Source organism: Filicampus tigris, chromosome 16, assembly GCF_054856515.1.
Source record: "Filicampus tigris isolate MCC_2025a chromosome 16, RoL_Ftig_1.0, whole genome shotgun sequence".
Lineage (NCBI taxonomy): Eukaryota > Metazoa > Chordata > Actinopteri > Syngnathiformes > Syngnathidae > Filicampus > Filicampus tigris.
In genome coordinates this window covers 11928554-11947536 of record NC_141232.1, presented here as the reverse complement: position 1 = coordinate 11947536, position 18983 = coordinate 11928554, and the positions used below count along the sequence as shown (strand labels likewise).

General features: G+C 39.9%; 2 protein-coding genes across 2 annotated transcripts in view; one reads left to right on the top strand and one right to left on the bottom strand.

Moving 5' to 3' along the window:
• Nucleotides 1-1969: 1969 nt before the first annotated feature.
• Nucleotides 1970-5081, top strand: LOC147134759 (uncharacterized). The gene is made up of 13 exons (XM_086056164.1): nt 1970-2063; nt 2371-2482; nt 2788-2820; nt 2917-2942; nt 3211-3252; nt 3421-3530; nt 3711-3781; nt 3877-3992; nt 4069-4215; nt 4302-4373; nt 4449-4588; nt 4677-4733; nt 4834-5081. The coding sequence occupies exons 1-9, from the start codon at nt 1970-1972 to the stop codon at nt 4176-4178; spliced, it is 714 nt and encodes a 237-aa protein (XP_085912290.1). The 3' UTR covers nt 4179-4215; nt 4302-4373; nt 4449-4588; nt 4677-4733; nt 4834-5081.
• Nucleotides 5082-10047: 4966 nt separating this feature from the next.
• The window catches only part of LOC147134758 (junction plakoglobin a-like), a 58801-nt gene continuing 49865 nt past the window's right edge, over nt 10048-18983 (bottom strand). Inside the window, exons 11-17 of the mRNA XM_086055848.1 lie at nt 18802-18954; nt 18588-18707; nt 17918-18068; nt 15346-15467; nt 14352-14391; nt 12481-12620; nt 10048-11305 (exon numbers count right to left, since the gene is read on the bottom strand). Coding sequence (XP_085911974.1) covers nt 12484-12620; nt 14352-14391; nt 15346-15467; nt 17918-18068; nt 18588-18707; nt 18802-18954 — 723 coding nt within the window. The 3' untranslated portion in view covers nt 10048-11305; nt 12481-12483. The remainder of the gene's footprint in view (nt 11306-12480; nt 12621-14351; nt 14392-15345; nt 15468-17917; nt 18069-18587; nt 18708-18801; nt 18955-18983) is intronic.

Here is an 18983-nt window from a genome sequence, read left to right as displayed (position 1 = left end):
TACTATTTTAATGAGAATCACCAATGACGTTTATACAGCTCTGGCTATGAGATGTTAAATGCCGCTTTTAATCCTCAAATGATTTTGTGAGTTATTAATGTTCCAGGTGAAAAACGCATTAGATTAATAAGAAATGAAAAGGAGGAGACAACAATTAGTGTAAAAACTGAGCTCAAGTAATGTACACCCTCATTTGTCAGATGGATCCGTCCCCTCACTTAAATCAGTACGCAAGCAACATCAACTCTTGTTACAAGAAGTAAACTTAGAATTCAGACAGGCAGGCGAGTGTGCGGGAAATTGCGTGTGATTGGAGAGTTGGATCCTTAGAAACGTCAACAGGAAGACTGCATTACTGACCCGAGGTATGATATCGATCTTGTCAAATATGTATGTACAATACACAAGTCTGTGTACAATAGTCAAAGGGTAGTAGTCATTTGAATTCAGGCAAATTAATTTAACGTGTTCTCATCGATCTTCTACATTCAAGATTATCTCAGGGCAGGGCACTTTTCTACCACTTCTACAAATAAGAGGCAAACGTTCTTACTTCAAGTTGTTTAACTGTCACTCCAAGCTATTGTTCCACGCAACACTGGCGTGTAAAACGTGATTAAACAACGAATGTCCGCTAGCTAAAGGCTATCATACAGTAAAAGGCAGACATGCTAACCAAAATTAGCACCAATGTTACGGTAAATAAACCTTTAAACAGCACGCAGGGAGCAGTCCAGGGTATTGTACAATTATCTTCTTCTGTGATAACTAATTAACGAGGACACGGACAACACATCTGCGTTGAAATGTGAAGCTATCTTCAGAATGCTAAACGACTGTGATGTGCGTGCCTTGTAACCATGGCAACAGCTAGCGGTGAACAAGATGTGGACAGTTTTTTCGTCATTAAATATTGGGTTTGGAAGCAGATACTAAAAATGTAAAAACGTCCGAATTCGTTTTTCAAAATGAAACTTGAAGTTAAAAAAAAGACTTGTTTTGTCAATTTCAAAAGGATCGCACCAATATTTGAGATTGTATGGACATCACCATTTTCTTCTCCATAGGTGCGCACTCAAAGAGGAAAACGCTCCATGTCCAGACAATAGTGAGGCGAGTTGTTTTGATATTTTAAGAGATTTATGTGGCGATCGGTCGTAGTTTCTTCTCGTTCATCCTTTTCACGCACACACTGGTATATTTGGTTTGGAGGTGGTGATGTTTGGGGTACGGGTGGGTTGGATGAGCGGTTGTGTATATACCCGATGACACGTAATACTTTCGGGGGCCCTCGGAAAGTCGTCCCATTTTCTCCCCAATAGTATTAATAGTTATTATTAAATTTGATTTCACCATGTTTCGTTGTGTGTTGCAGGTTAAGGCTACTGACCTGTCGGACGAGTAGCAAGCCGCCCCCCCCAACCATCGAGACGAGACGCTTCTCAACCTCCCAGCAGAATTACCTTTCTCGACAAAGCATCTTGAAACTGAAACACGAACTGAACTTTTGCGACTGTTTGTAACTGAAGCAGACAAGAAGACACTTGCGTGTTTTATTCAAGCACTTTATTCACCATTACCAATAAAGCAAAGTAACCAACTACACTGCCATGTGCGTCTTCAATTTCAAATCAAGTTGACTTTGCAAACTCTCTCCCGATGGATGACGTCATGAAGTTAGTGGTAGTAAACACCGGTGGGGTGGGGGGTTATTTATTAGGTTTGAGTGACATCACAGAGTCCACGTGGAATGTTAGCGGTGTAAGTGACCACTTCACGATCGAGGGATGCCAGCCCTCTCCCCAATTACATTTCCTTTTTTCAGGTAAGAGAAGCGACTCGGGTAATGGCTGGATGGATGATTGGAATCCTGCAGGAAAAACACTTGTTGGCCGAGTGGTATAAGAGGTAGCGCGGTGTTCCGAAGACCCGTGTTCGATCCTCACTCTTTGCTCCATTTACAAACTAAATGGAGAACGCTGAAAGACTCGAACCCGGGTCTCCTAAAGTCCAAGCTGTGACAATAACCATTCAACCATATCAGATCTTCTTAAGCATCTACGGTTGTTTTTATATATATAATTTAATTACATATGCGTATGCACCGCGTCATAGTTGACATATACTACTAAACGAGAACGACCTTTACACTAAAAGGTAGTCAAGTGGTAAATATACCGACATTGAAAGCAGACAAACCAGGTTCGAGCCCCAGCAAGCATTTATGAGAATGCTTCCATTATTTCGCTCCTGCATTTTCAATGTAACACAACTGCTTTGCTAGCGTCTACTGCTAAGCTTTCTGTGTTAAATAAAAGTTTTATTTTTTTTTTCTCTGGAAGTGACGTCATCATTTGAACTCTATTTAAGTCGGGAAAAAAGAGCGAATCATTCTTTCTCCGGTAGCTGACAGCCACCTGTCGTCCTCGTACTCCAGCTGCTCCCCACACAGCTCCACAAGATCATCGAAAACTTTGACAAGGTGAGTGCTCAATCTTTAATAGCCTCTTAAAACTCACTGCTTTAGCTCACTTTGACCTTAAAGAATCACTTTTGGCATGCTCACGCCTTGCTAACATGGCAAGCTAAAGCGTTTGCCAGCGTTGCTAATTCACTTCTCCTACGAGTTTAAATTGCACCAAAATGCGTTTTTGGAACGTAGACACTGATAACTGGATGAATGCAATAATTTAAATATTTATTCATGGTTAAGTTGATGTTTATTCAACATTAATGCAGCTACTCTGTGTGACGGAGTAACGAAGCGTTTGCTCAAACCTTTTCCAGCATCTGGACTTATATAGTGGCGGTTTGCCGAAGGTAAGCAGAAAAAAAACTTCATAGTTAAACTGAATAAATCATATTATATCATAATATTTGCATGCATGCGTGTTAACTGTCTCATTTCTGCCACAGGCTTGCATCTTCAACAGAACGGCCAGGTCGACTGCAATATGGCACTATTGCAGTGTTTTTATATACAAAATATCATTATTAAACAGACTAAATCAAGTATGTGTGTGTTGATTCTTATTTGTCGATAGGCTCAGATCAGAATGGCCCAAATTACCCTTAAAATGGATGCCTTCCTGTTTGTTTCGGACATGGCGTCATGAGACTTTTGCATGTCTGCTAAATCGGGTTGCTAAGCCACTAGCTTATCAGTCTGAGTATTTTGAAGTGGAATGCTTACGTTCCCTTGTCTTTCAGGCCACCATGCTGTTGAAGAGGCGTCCAGCTCTGCTCTCACTGGTAAAACACACACGCTTTCATACATGTACAAATGTTTGATTATTTCAGCATGTGCTGACCTTGGGGCCTCCTGTGATCTTACCTATCAGCGAAGTTATGTCAAATCCAAGTGAGGTAAGCAAAAACCCAGCCTCAGTTTGACTTGCGCCACATGTGCTTCCACTCAAGCAGATTCTGGGGAGCTCGTTTACCTGCCGGCTGAGTGGAAGCACCTATGTCTACAGCCAAACTGTGGCAGGGGTTTAACTCTCTGTACCTGGATTTTACACCTGAGTGAGGTGGGAACATGCACTCAAGGGCAACACTTGGATCACTGTCAAATTTAATGTTTGCTGCAGTATCATTCAGGAAGAAACACCAGCCAAGATTCTGGATGAAACTGAAGGAGGGTCTGGAGACCCAATGTAACTTTCCAGCAGTGTCCATTCCAAACTTCTGCTTTTTTTTTTTTTCTGCAGCTCCCAGTAAGGGTGCCGTCAGGGACTCTTCCACCTGCTGGGCAAAGAGAAAGTCTCCATAAATATGGAAGGTCCTGAAAGCAGCCTACATTTACAATACAAAGACATGCAAATAAACTTACTAAAAATAGCAGCTTGACTGATTCGTCGTTTGTGGCGTTTGCAGGTGTGTCCATCCGGGAGAAGTCTCTGCACCAGTCCAGAGTTTCAGGAGCTCGACAGTGAATCAAAACAGTTTATATTTTGGTCAACTAAAAATGAGTCGCCATGTTGTCATTAAAGGTGAAACACTACATTCATGGTATATTGCTGATGCCATAAGCTTTTGAGTTAACTTTTGACTCACCTTTGTCTTTAGGTCCACACGCTCGTCAGTGCGCTCCTTGCTGGCCAACTGACTACTCCCCCCTTGCAGCGACGAGGAGACTGTCTTTACATGTCATCCAACTTGACTGGTACATATCATGAAGCTTGCCATGGTGTACCAGATGACTGCATCAATGAGGAGCTCCTGCAGAAGCGTACAGTAAAATGTAACTGCATTTCAGGTTAATAATATAATTGTCTACGCACATGTTCCTTGTCCTGCAGATGGCGCCACTGGAGTGCTACGAACTGCAACGTGACTCAAAGTGCGTCTGCCTGAGGATGAATAGTCTGCTGGTAAGAAAATGAACATTTCATTTCAGCTAGCATGTTCCAGTTGGCTCGACAAAGTTGATTTGTTCTTGAGTCCAGTGTGGCGCACTATAGAGTACCTGCTTACAGCCAGAGACCAGCAACACTTTAGCCTTTCTTGTTGCTTGCTCATCCACGAGGTGCTGAAGCCAAACTTTGAGGCAGCCTGAGAAGAAATGGGAGACATTTACACTTGGATGGTATGCCCTTTAAATTTTCACTGCACAATCCTCATGACAACTTTTCTGACCCAATTCTTTTGTATTTTTTCTTCCCCTTACGAGGCAGCAAGGAACAAGATCATCCATCATAACTCACCTGTGAAGACTTGAGTCTTGATTGCTGGTAGGTTTTAAGCTCCAAACATCTTCTGCACAGGATGTTGACTTAACTTTTGACTTTTTTTTTTTTTTTTTTTTGTCTTGGGTCCACACGCTTGTCCAAGGTCTTCTCGCTGGCCGACCACTGCACCACCAAGCAACGAGCAGACTGTCATCAGACTTGCAATTTTGTCTTCTCGCTGGCCGACCACTGCACCACCAAGCAACGAGCAGACTGTCATCAGACTTGCAATTTTGTCTTCTCGCTGGCCGACCACTGCACCACCAAGCAACGAGCAGACTGTCATCCGACTTGTAACTTGTTTGTGATTGTCTACTCTGCAAAAGAAATAAAGCTTGATTACAAATGACACTTAAGCTCTCAACCTCATTCTTACACACATCATAATAAACTTGCTTCAAGCAAAGTAACAAAATAAAAATCTAATTTAAAAAAAAAAAATTTTTTTTTCCCCCCAGCTTTTTATTTTTTTATTTTTTTGGGGGGGCGAGGAATACACTGGAAAGTGGGTGTGGCAAGGCTGGAATAAGGCTTTCTGATTCGCTGATGGGTCTGGAAGTGGGTGGAGCAATGCGAATAAAAGGCTGTGATTGGTCAAAGGGCGGGCGGGACTATGCAAATTAGATGTGCTGTGATTGGTGGGATCTGAAGTGGGCGTGGCTATGCAAATTTGGAGCGCTCTGATTGGTTAGATTGGCAAAAGTGGCCATGCTTATGCAAATCAGTGCATTCTGATTGGCTATGCAAATCCAAGCTGCCCTGTGATTGGTGGATTCAAAATTGGGCGGAGTTAGGGGCCGTCCTAGCAGCAGATAGTTTTTGGGAAGGCAGTTTTGAGTCATCAGGTCAAAGTTGCACTTCAGTCACTACATGAGACACAAGTCTTTTGCTATTCCCCTCAATCTCACATGACCCAAACTCGAATTTAAAGATTGCTCGAGTTTTGAGTCATGAAGAGACGAACAGGAGTAGTAATGTGACACTTGTGTCCACAGTAGTAGTGACTGAGGTGCAAATCTCACCTCAAGACTTAAAGCAGGCTTTGGAATAGTTTTCCACTGCAGCAACCGACACGCATGAAAGGCTTCAAATGAGGGCAGATTTACAAATAAAACACAAAAACTCCAATTCAAGTTGAACAATTTATTGGACAGAGAAGCTAACATGACAATTTGAAAGCATTTCACCGGTCAATGTTTGTGTGAGCTAACTCAAGTTGCACACACAGACATTGACGATGGAAGCAGCTTTAGTGTTGCCTGCTTGACGAGCTCATGTGTGATGTCACTTACTTCAAATGATGCGCACACACTTAGGCGATGGCACCAAAGGGGGACGTGAGCACACCGGGACAAAAACTAAGTGTACAGCACAACACCATCTTCACACACTGCCGGACATGTTTTTAAATGACACTGACGTGAACCAAGTTACCGGTAGTCAAAAATAGATGTACTTTTTTTTTTTTAATATGACATTTTTTAACTAACTTGGCCCACATCATTGTCATTCAAAAACATGTCCAGAAGTGTCTGACGATGTTGGTGTTGTGGTTCACAGTGTCGTTCAGTGCACTCACGTCCACCTTGTGGTGAGATGTGACACATCAGCTCCTCAAGCATACGATACTGCTCAATACTCACACGGGTCCAAATGCAGCGTGGCCTTCCCTTGCCTTCCGCATGTCCCACAAGTCCGTCGGCTGCACCTTTGAGCACGAAGACTCCTCCATCCATCTGGTCAGGCAGAAAATAAAAGCAGTAAATAACACTCTTCTGGACATAAAAGTTCATTTTTGTATTGTCTATTTTAAGATTCAAGTCATATTATTAGTAAAAATAAGGTAGTATAGTTTCATTTTTAACACAGCCATTTGCAAATGTGCCCACACACGTGATGCATCTGCGTGAGAAAATCAGCTGGTGGCTTTCTCTCCACACCTGACATCCAATGAGCAACTCATGCTTCTTTCAATCAACTGCTCAAACAGGGCCTCAAAGTCCTTCAACTGAAAATACTCCGCTCATGTGCTAAGATAGATTCTAGACTCAATTCAAATGGAAAGAAAAGCATGTTTGACAAATTGTGCAACAACTCTTCAAACAACAACAACAACACCGTATCGTGTATACAGTAGCCCTGTTAGTAAGGGAAATATTTTTATATTTTTATTCGCAATGAATTGGTCATTGAGAATAAAAGAGACACAGACCTCACATACAAAGCTGCAAAAATATATATATTTTTAAATAATTTTCGGAATCATCATGAAATAAATTAGTTCATAATAATTCAATTGATCTTGAGGACATATGATATAGTTTGGGTTTATGGCTTGGATTGGACTTGTTCTAATAAAAACTATCCAACACTGATCCATTTGGGCCTGAATTGGACTTGCTGCCGATCCACTAGATCAGACAGAACCACCCCTATAGTCATCACACTGACTGAGGAATGGATATTAGGGGGAAGTGTGAGAAATTGAAAATGATACGGAACATATGTGCATACAAAGAAATTAAAGAAGATTAAATGGAAAGTGATGAAAACAATGGCAAAGCTCGGTCGTTGAACATTCACAAATTTAAAAAGACAATTAGCAACCCAGACATCAAGGCATAAACAGGTCTCTTAACTGGGAACACAAAATTGAGCACAATAAATAAGGACTAAAGATGACTTTTTGTCCCAGATTTTCTCAGAAAATGGTTGGCCTGACAATTATACATTTTATACATGTTCAGTCAGTATTAAAAATCAAAAATTATGTTCAGTGGGGTGGCAAACCCTGAAGACAGACTGCAGGAACAACTAAGGATGTAGCAACTGAAGGTCTTTTTTTGAGATAGAACTCTGTAAAATCATACTCACATTGCATGGAACCCCTTTGGCAACCTCAGCAAGTATCTCAGGGTCACAGGGGTTTCGCCGCTGAGGCAGGGCATCTCTCCAGAGTGGCGCCGCAAAGGCTTTGATCACAATTGAACTGATAAGATTTCACAAGAAATAACCACAGATACCCAATCATCTAAGAGTCTCCCTTCTCCCTTTTCTACTTACTACTACTTCTAATACTATAGCACTACTGTATTTACTTTTTTGGTCTTATTCTTCTATATTGCTGTCTGTTGTTATTTGACAGTGCAACACTTCCGGTGTTGTTCTTATCACTGCAAATTCCTCTTCTAAGAGGGAAATTATGATATTTTCAGAGATTGCGATGAATCTGGGTAATGTATGGAGTAGCGGCACTAGCATCCATATAAATACTGTGTCACTATCAACATTCTCATATTGATGGCAGATAACAGTCACTCAATTGGACCATATGCACAGGTATGACTAATCACCTGTTTTCTGAAGCTGAACCATGATCGGTTGTTACCTGAGCCCTGAGGAACTGTGATTTCATTTTCAGTTGACAGCCAGTGGCAAAATGCCCCCGAGATGTACAAAAATAGGTGGATTTTACTGCTTAATTCATATTCCACAAACACAATATTAATCAGAATGCTGTGTTTAGACTGGTGGGGCTGAATAGAACATATGATTGTAAAGAAACAATTTGGGTTGACTTCCGCTTTAAGTTTTAGGCACATTTTGTGTGCCAACCAAACATTAAACAAACACTGGCCTTCTGAAAAATGTGCTCCTATAGTAAGTTCATAAATATATACAATATGTGAGTTCAACCTTTTGAATTGAACTACTGAAATAAATGCACTTTAATATGAACTTTAAAGTGAGATTGAGATTTACATGGATGCACAGTGAAGTAAATCACATACAGTATGTGCAAATGTGCGTGTCTGTGTCCTGATCTAAGTACCAAGTCCCAGTCGCAAAAATCAATCAAGTCAAATTGAGTACCCACAAATCAAACATACAATTCATATTTTAATGTTACAAACCCATTTGCCATATTCTGTACTACTTCATGGTCTTCTAAAGTAAATGCATAACAGATATTCATAACCTGGAAAAGTTAACGTAACTTACTTGTTTTTGCGTTTTATAGTGACAGATAGTAGTAGCAGTTAGATGTTGTAGTTGTTGCATTCCTTTGAGTTGCTTGCATGTTTCCTGATTCCTTCAAAAATATAATTGGATCCAAATTAAATCTTCGGAATTCCCTCCATGAACTCTGCTTCATGAGATAGCCTCTGCTCTCCGAATCACAACATGCTAGTGGGCTGCTACATTTGCTAGCACTGCACACAAAAATAACTTTTCTTTCAGAAGCAAAACAAATGGCACACTCGTGAAAATGCAGACTTTCACAACTAAACAGACAAGTCATGTAGTTCAAGTTTAAGTCCATAGCCTTGAATTTGAGTGTGAATGGTTGTTTCGTCCATATGTGCCCTGCAATTAGCTGGTGACCAGGCCAGGGTTTACCCAATCTCTCACCAAGATGTACAGAAAACAGAGGGATTGATGTTGTTTTCTGTATGACCAGCAGGGAGCAGTACTGATCAACTTTCCTTATCATAGACCATTATGTTAAATTTCAACAGTACAGTCAATAAAATGAATTGACTCATTAATTACAGTGTAAATGTCTATAATTAGAAAAAGGGATAGAAAAACGCAAATGTATACATGAACAGAAACTTGAATAAAATTGCATGATTTGTTTCCTGTCTCATCATTGACAAAATTATCATTGCTAGATGAAGCTCACAATAATCTATTAAAAACCTACTTATAAACTTGTCTCTGAATCCACAGACGACAGACACTACGCTGACATTTGTATCCTGAAAAATATGCCAGTCTTTACATTAATCTACATTTAACTGTAAGCAGGTGCTTTTCACCATGTAAGCTAAGGGGTTTGTGATTTGTATTTTCATCTTGTCGTAATACTCATAGTCTGTGGTGTAGACCAAATACTCATTGGCATTTATCTGGGGGTAAAAATGTGAAGACTTTCTGGGGGGCCTAAGCCTTTTGGCTTCCTGCTACGAAGGCCCATTGCCACCCCCACCCCACCCCAGTTCACCACAACATCTTACTTGACATGTGGCATCAGTTACAACAACAACTATTGGCTGTAGATTACAAAACGAATTGAATGGGAATGATAGTCAAAGTGATTATTACAAATTCTGATACGTTCATATCACAAAGACTGGCTTTGACTCTAGTAATCTCTGTTCCAGTAAATGTTTTCAGTTTCATGTTTTGTATGACGAGTTGTATGAGTAAAGCATTCAATTTCAGGAGCATCAAATGACAGAAAATGCATTCAGTGGTGTGCTGTTTGACATTGGTTTTCCATACAACTAGAAGAAATAACTGTACATCCAGGTCAAATAAGAGATTCAATTTAATTCAGGTACACTACAACTCTGTTCAAGGCTCATAGCAAATTGTGTTATTTGTAGTGCTTTTCCAATTCATTTTTTTAACATGTAAGATTCTTCTTCTGGTGGTATTTTGCAACCAAAAACAGCCACTTCATTACCACAGTTGATCTTGATGCAAGAAGCACAAAATGTTGTCCAATGACCAGCCAGTTCAAGCCTGAATCTTTAATACACTTTAAATTAGAGCTTTAATACCTCCACTACGCTTCTCCTTATGTGAAGGACAAAATTACTACTGTTGTTAATTCAATATCACTCTCTATGAAAATGTTGAATGAACAAGTTGATTAAAAAGGTGTGGTACAGACTAAGAATTTAACATCTGTATGTTGGGGGCAACGTCTGATGATCCAAACAGACATTGACTTGGTGGGATTTGTGCTCTTTAATTAGGTTTTTTTTTTTTGCTAATTGGCCAACATACTGCCACATCCATTTTAACTTCCCTCATGTCCGCTTGTTTCTCAGTACGCAAAGGTGAACAACTTGTCAATGCAGACACATTAGAATACCATGCAACAACCACATAGGGACACTCTGGGACATGTGAACAGTTCAAATACACAGAGCAGACATATAAATGACAGCAGGAATACACGGGTAGCATTTGGTAGAAAATTAGACTAACATTAATCCCAGTTTAAAAAGACAATTTTTTTGTGTTACATGACATCCAGAGATCAGTCATTTTAAAATAGCCCCCACTCCATCCCATATCAGTACATGAATGTTGCACATAATTGTTGAGCGTAACTGTCTTATTTAATGTTACTGTATGTCTTTATGAAGGAAGATTGAAGTATTCTTAGATTTTGTTCAGACTTTCAGATAGATTTAATAGCTGATATTCCAATTGCACCTCCTGCTTGTCCCGCATACTCTAGCTGGCAATGAAATGTTTTCTTGTGATTGCTTTTAAAAGTTACCCGTGTAACAGTACACTTTCACCCCACTGTAAGACATCATAACAAAATAACACTTGTGTTATTTACACCAACAATAAACACTTTCAATAAACGTTCTTCAAAGTTCTTGATTGCCAAATGGGATGTTTTCCACCTTGGAAAAGGCTGAAAAAGGCTTGATTCTCCTTGTCAGGTAGACCTTCAGAAGCTTTCTTTTTTCCTCCACAAACTCCTACAGTCCCTTCTTTCGGTGATTTATTAATCCTCTGTATTGGTTAGACTCTGTTTTATGTTCCTGCAAGAAAAACATTCTGATATAAATTTCATAAATGACATCCTCTCATCAAAACTAACAAATGTGACACACCTGAAAATATTGACAGAGGGTCCACTCCTACCCAAATCATGAAACACTATTTGGTTGTATTTATATAGATGCATTTATTTGTTTATATTCATTTGTTGGGGCTTGCAGCCCACGGAAGTTGCTCAGGTAGAGCACCTCTTTTCAGCCACTCCAGGATGTTGCATACTGTGTCATACAAGCAGTGGCCAGGCAGTTTGCTGTACAGACCAATGTCAAGAGCGTGAAAAGAGGCCATTAAAGCAGGAGAGATGGGAGTGGCTAAAGGGCAACAAACCACTAGCAGGCTTGCTACCTGCCTCTTTGTGATAGGAGAAACGGGTTCAAGCACAAGTTAAAAGTTGAAACACTGATCATGACAAGTTACTCTATCTTTAAACAGTACAAGTCACGCATATTTCTGTCATGTGTTGATCATAACTGATCTCGATAAAAAGCAACATGCTGTGCCAAAATGAAAACAGAAGTTGCAGTTTGTTATGTGGACAGTACCATAAAAAAGCATTTTCCCTCTTCTGAAATTCTTTTGCGTATTTCCCTCCACTTTAATGTTTGAGATCATCAAAACAAAATACTGTATATATAGAATATATATATACAGTGTATATATATGTATATACATATATATGTATATATATATGTATATATATATAGAGTATATATATATATATACATATATATATATACATATATATACATATATACATATATATACATATATATATATACATATATATACATATATATATACATATATATGTATATACGTATAAATATATATATACATATTATATATACATATTATACATACACATACATATATATACATATATATATATATACATATATACACCTATATATGTATATATATGTATATATATTGTTTTTCTTTTTACCGTAGTTTGAAATGACTTACCTTATTTTGAATCCTGCATCGCATTGTGGAATCTGAATGTTTATTTTGCCTTAGTTCAACTGAAAATCTTAAATGGAATGTATGGAGTTTGTCTATGTGTCAGTCCTGTGACTAACTGGTAATCTTCCAATTCACCATGGCAATAACACAGAGCCATAATTAGAAGGTCAGGGCTGGAGTATGTATTTACCGGTTAGAGTGGTTCGGGGTAGGTCTGTCTTGCATCATAGGTCATGTCAGGTATGTAGGACTCATGAAGGTCAGGGTCTAATGGCAGAGTGTCCAGAGGCAGGTCAGCATATCCATAGGGAGGGTATGGGCCATCTAAATCTAAAAAGGAAACAGAGAGAAAGACATATGTTTTTTTTTGTCCTCGAAAAAATGGTCTTCTTTATAAGATGCTATGCCCTAATACATTTCAGTGTGTCATCCACTTAAAGGAATGGATGCTGCACCAAAAAGAAGCCTAAGTTTTTTCCCTCTGGAGGAAAAAAAAACAGGAAGTTCCTCTGGGGGGCAGAAACTTAAAAAGAAAACAAATTAAAAGGCTCTACTGTAATGAACACACCCAAAACTATATATGGAAGTATGGAATGTGTCCATCCATCCTTCCATTTTGTTAACACTTAATCAGGGTCGGGCCGTGGGCGCAGCAGATTAAGGAGAGAAGTGCAGACCTTCTCCCCAGTCACTTCGTCCAGCTCTTCTAACGACGTAGTCTATCCGACACGTCTTAGGTTGTCCATCAGGGCCTCCTCTCAGTGGTACGTGCCAAAAACATATCACAAAGGTGGCGTCCTGGAGGGCCCTTAAAAAGATGCCTGAGACACTTCATCTAGCTCTTTTCAATTTAGAACAGCAGTGGCTTTACTCAGAGGCTCTCCCAGAAGCTTCTTACCCAATGGCTAAAGAAAAGCCTGCACACCCAGCGGGAACGTTATTTCTGCTGCTTATCACTTACTTTGTTCTTTTGGTCAAGAATCCCAGCTTGTGACCATATTCGAGGGGGGGAATGTAAATCGAGAGCTTCTCCTTACAGTTCAGTTCCTTCTTCAACACGACAGACCTATGGAGAGTCTGCGTCACCGCAGACACTGCACCAAGCTGCCTGTCAATTTTCTGCTCCTTTTTTTCCTAGATACTTGAATTCATCCACTTGGGCAAGGACAATGGCCTCAGATTTGGAGCCAAATTGCTTCAGACTCTATGAACCACTTCAGCAAGAGTGGAAGACCACAGCTTGACGAAGCCCACAGAACCACATGCTTTGCAAAAAGCAAAGATGTGAAATTGAGGCAAACGGATCAGAGCAGATCTCCTCAACGTCTCAGATGCCACTAGGAATTCTTTACATATAGATTATGAACAGAATTGGTGTCAAAGGGCAGCCTTGATGGAGTCCAACATTTACTGAAAATGAATCAGAGTTAACTGCTGGCAATGTGGATCAAACTCACCAATTTTACAGGGACCAAGTAGTCACCATGAGGGGGTGTGATACCCAAAACTCCCAAAGCACCTCCCACAGGACTCATCAAGAGACATGATCGAACAACTTCTCCAAGTCCACAAAACACATATTGATTGGTTAGGTGAACTCCAATGCACTGTCCGGGATGCTGTGGAAGTTGAGTTTCACAGTGTTGGTGGGGCAGCCATAGCTTAGGAGGTAGCGCGTGTCGTCCAGTAACCGAAGGGTCGGCTGTTCGGATCCTGCTCTGTCCGAGTCATGTTTCGGTGTGTCCTTGGGCAAGAGACTTCACCCACCTTACCTGAAGTGTCATTCACACTTAAAATGTCATGTCATGTCATCTTCCAAACCGCTTATCCTATACAGGGTCGCGGGGAATTGCTGGAGCCTATCCCAGCCGCACACTTAAAATGTGTCCAGAAAAGCCAGACATAAAACTGATTTATTGTTATTCTTATTATTGACGGTGCACTGCTTTGTTCGCCGGACACGCCGCCCTCAAAGTCGTCCAGAAGTTGTTCTTCATGGACTCCCCAAACTCCACCCCCTGCTACAGGAAGACAATCAAAGTTGCAAATCGTCAGACTCACCATCAGCCAAGTATGTGGACTCCAAAGGAACTGTGTGGGCCTTCAGAGAAACAAAACGATATGTTATTGCAAGTTTTAGTTGATACAACTATTGCTGCATGGTACTTTTGTGTATAATTAAACATAATGTGTATAGTTATAGATCATATACTACATCAGGGATGGCCACAATTTTGCATCAGTGCTACTCGGGGGCGACATGGGACTGCACAATTCCTAACCAGCTGTATGACAAAAATTGTATTTTATACATGGACAAAATATGTGCATAGGGGAAAATATGAGCTCTCGTTTTTCATAGTACATTTCTCAATGCATGTATCCACTATCCTAACCCAACAACAATGGGTTTGACGCAAACAACAAAATAACCACACACGGTGTCTATTATTTCTTTTACGGTGCAAAGGGCTGCATAAAAATAAGCATTTAAGGACAGCACAAAACTGCTGAACAGCAAGCCAACATTAAGTGCAAGAACAATTTTTTTTCCATTTTTCCCCAGAATTTTCCCCATTTAATCCATGTTTTTTGTAAAAAAGAAATTTAAAAAATGTATATTAAATGTTTATCAGCGTTTTCTGAAGTACCCCCCCGCCCCCCAAAAAAAGTAATACAACTATTTGTATTGAAAATTAATCAAGGGACCACTCAGAGTGTGGTTGCGGGCCGCAGTTGCATATCCCTGTCCTATATATTTTTGATTTGATCGAAAAATGCAAACATTTTACTAAGCTATTTGCTGACATTTGTAGGTAAATCCACACTTCTTTGGAACCTTACAGTAAATGTAAAAGTAAAGTAAATCATATTAAGACAAAGCTTGCTATGACACAATGATTTAGGATATTTTCAAAAGGCGCTTCACTGCGACAAAAGTCCAAGGCAATTCAATTCTGTCCTTTTAAAGACTTGTATAAATGCTTTTCAAATGTATTTTAATGTAACATTTTAATATAATGCTTTCATGACACAAATATGATAGAATACTCACCATTTCCCAGGCAGCAGGGTCATGTTTGAAGAGCGAGTGTGTGAGCTCCACTGACACTCTTTTCCTGTAGTCTGAGCTTTTGTCCTCTGAAATTCGAAATAGCACTGCTGCAGCGTAGGTGGCTGTGGAGGGATATCAAAGTTTGGATTAGCTCAAATGGAAAGTCAAGTTGACCTCACTGAAGACGGCTCCCCTAAGAACTGGAAGATTGCAAGAATCTTCACAATTGTATCACTACATTTTCTGGAACTCGACAAACAGCCTCATTTGCTGCAGATATAAATTGATAGTCTCTTGAAAACTATATGAACAACTAATGGAATGGTTTGATTAGGTAGTAAATGCTTGGGAAAAAATAGTGTCAATGATGAATAGCAGCACATTTTCTCATTAAAAGAACAGCAACAATGTCACTATTGAGTGATTCATGCATGCAGGTCAAAATCAAGTGAATTAATTTGCAGTTATAGTATGAATTCTGCTGAATTTAGTGCATCATGAGCGTGTCATCAGCTGGGTGTAACATTTTCACATTAAATTACTATATACAATATCTTTAAAAGCTGAGACAGATGTATATAAGAGAGCCTTTCTAGGCAGTTCTGCATGGGTGAATCCTGAAGTCAAGGAACATTTGAAAACATTTATTGTACCGGTACACAAACAGTAGGGTTAGTAGTATGTTTAAGAAAAAGTTAAACGGAAAGTCAACCCAAACATATTTTTTTTGAAACAAGGCATTCTGATAAATATTGCGTTTGTGGAATAAGAGTTAATCCACCCGTTTTTAGCCATCTCCGGGGGCGGCCATTTTATCACTTCTGTTGACTGAAAATGAGATCGCAACTGCTCAGGGCTCAGCTAACGACCAATCACGGCTCAGCATCAGAAAACAGGTCAGCCGTGATTGGTCGTTATCTGAGGCCTGAGCAGTTGCGATGTCATTTTCAGCTGAGAGAAATGACAAAATGGCCGCCCCTTGAGATGGCTAAAAAGGGGTGGATTTTGCTGCTTAACTCATATTCCACAAACACAATATTAATCAGAATGCCGTGTTTCAACCAGTGGGCCTGCTGGGAACATAGTCTTGCACGAACACACTACTATGTCACAACAAAATAATAATAATTGGTGATAGGGGAGTTGGTTTAGTGTTTTTCTACCTTATCTAGACATAAAGCAATTGCCTCATTCAGTAATTCCCATACACATTCTGGACGTTGCTTTGCATGGCGCCAACCAGCTTATCAAAAGTAATTAACGGAACCATGTCTTGCTCACAGAAACAAGCTCTGGGGAGCTGCAGATTAAGCCACTGAGTTTTCAATCACTACTTACCACAGAAAACTGCACAGCCAATATATGGAGGTGGCTAATTGGTTGCTGCACTGCGTCACATCAGTTCACATAGTTGTTGTATTGCTCTATTACAACACTACCGTGACATGACAGGTTGGTAAAATACTATTGAACTATTAGTGAAATCTTAACCCGACTTTGAAACCCTATTACTACATTAAAACCCTTCTTTTAAACCCTAACCTTACTTCCTGTAGGCCACACAATTTGACGGTCAGGTAACTAAAGTAACTCTGATTCTAACCTTGCATACAGTTATAAATCATTCAGGCAGATAGTGTTTTCACTATATTTTATACTTTTAGAAACAGAAATGGTCTTCATTTGTTTTCTATAGAAACTTTTCCTCATGGTCGGGGAAGTCAAACCTATCCCAACTGACCTTGGGCGAGAGGTGGGGCAAACCCTACACTGGTCGCCTGTCAATTGCAGGGCAACATAAATGATGTATGACTCATATTTCCCTGTTATTACCAAAAACATACCACAAATTAATAATAACCATAGAAACTGTCACCTACATTTTTATCAAACGGCAAGCAACAATTCAAAACAAGGATGCAAACTAATCAGGAACTAACAAAAACAGCATTGGGCCGAGGCTGAGTTAATCATCCACGAATTGCATACAAGGCAGACGATTAACTTGATTTGGCATTTCAAGCTATGGTGCCTCTGTTCATTATGCAATCGTGATGCATGGCAGCTCTTGCAGCATTTGCTGCATGTGTCTGTAATTAAGTGAGAAATATTTTTTTTCCATCTTCCCACTCTATCCCACTTATCTGGTGTCAAATGTATTTTCATTTTTACAGTATTTCCCAAAATAACACAACTAAGCATCTGGGAGGATTGAAGGTGACAGGCAATATTACTAAAGCTCTACACACATACAGTAAATAGCCTATGCCTAAAATGTCTATTTTGAGCATGGTTGCTGATCATGTGACGATATCACTTGCTGTCATTCAGTCAGCGAGTTTAACTCATTCAGTGCCATCGACGAATTTACCTGTCTTTTCACAGTCCAGCCATTCAATCCCAGGAATTTATTTATATTTTTTTCATTTTTTTTTCAAACATTAGGATAAATGAGTGAAGCACAATAAATTGGGACATGTTGTGAAAGTTAGCCTGAATCCAACGGTCTAACAGTTGTGAGTTTGAGGGCGTGTTTTGTGTGTGTAAAAAACAAAAAAAAAGAAGGACATACCGATTCCCTCATTGTTGGAGTGCAGTAATTCCATGAGTGGTGCTGATGCGCCTTCCGCATCAATGAGTTCCGCAGACTGTTTGTCCAGCGCCAACTCACACAAAACTCCTGCAGCTACTCGTTTCACGTTCTCCACATACGAGTACAACAGCTGGACACACAACACACAAGTTTGCCACTTTAGAATGTTTCAATTGCTTCTCCTTTTTTGGACAAACATAAGTCTTTAGAGGAGCAAGGTTTTTGCATGTTATGTTACATTGGATGTTTTTTTTTTTTCATTTCCATTTACAAATAGTAAAGTAAAGATGGAGAAATCTTTAGTGTGGTGCGATAAAAGTATTTGGTCCTGTTCTCATGTGAAACCAATATGAAATTTGGATTTAACTTTTTGACACACAGTTACTGTCTGCTCATTCTTGCCGCATAGCAATGCTTTGCTGATGATATTCCTTCACATCCAGTGCAATCTTAAGAAATTCCACTGCTTACTGCTTGTAATGATATTAAATTTAATCCTGATTATAGTCCAGTAATCAAGAAGAAAGTATTATCGCCCTCGCATGCGGCACAGGCATGATCGGCTGTGAGGGAAATAAAAATTGAGTTTGTTGCTCCTATCTGTAGTTTATGAATTTTATTGTGTTCTTACACCTGAATGAGATGGTACCTGCACAAATAGTGGTATGGTCTGCATGCTGGCAATCTCTCCTCTGTTAATAGGATCTCGGGCCAGAATGTGAAGTGCTCCTGTGCAGCCCTCTACAATCTCCTCCATACGGACACCATCCTATTAAAATATTCAAAAAAGGAGAATGTAATCCAACATAATATGCAATAGGTTGTAGTGTGTATGTGATTATGTGTGTGTGTGATCTTCACACCTGATATGTCTGCTGGGAAGAGGAGGCATGCCTCTGTGTGTCTTGGTGAGCCTTTAACAGAAGGTTTACCAATCGTGGGATAGTCCCCGCATCCCTCAGAGGCGCTTGATTAACTGGGCACAGCGCGAGGTTCCGGATGAGGCCAACAGTAGCCTGCATGAATAAATCAAATCAAATCAGAA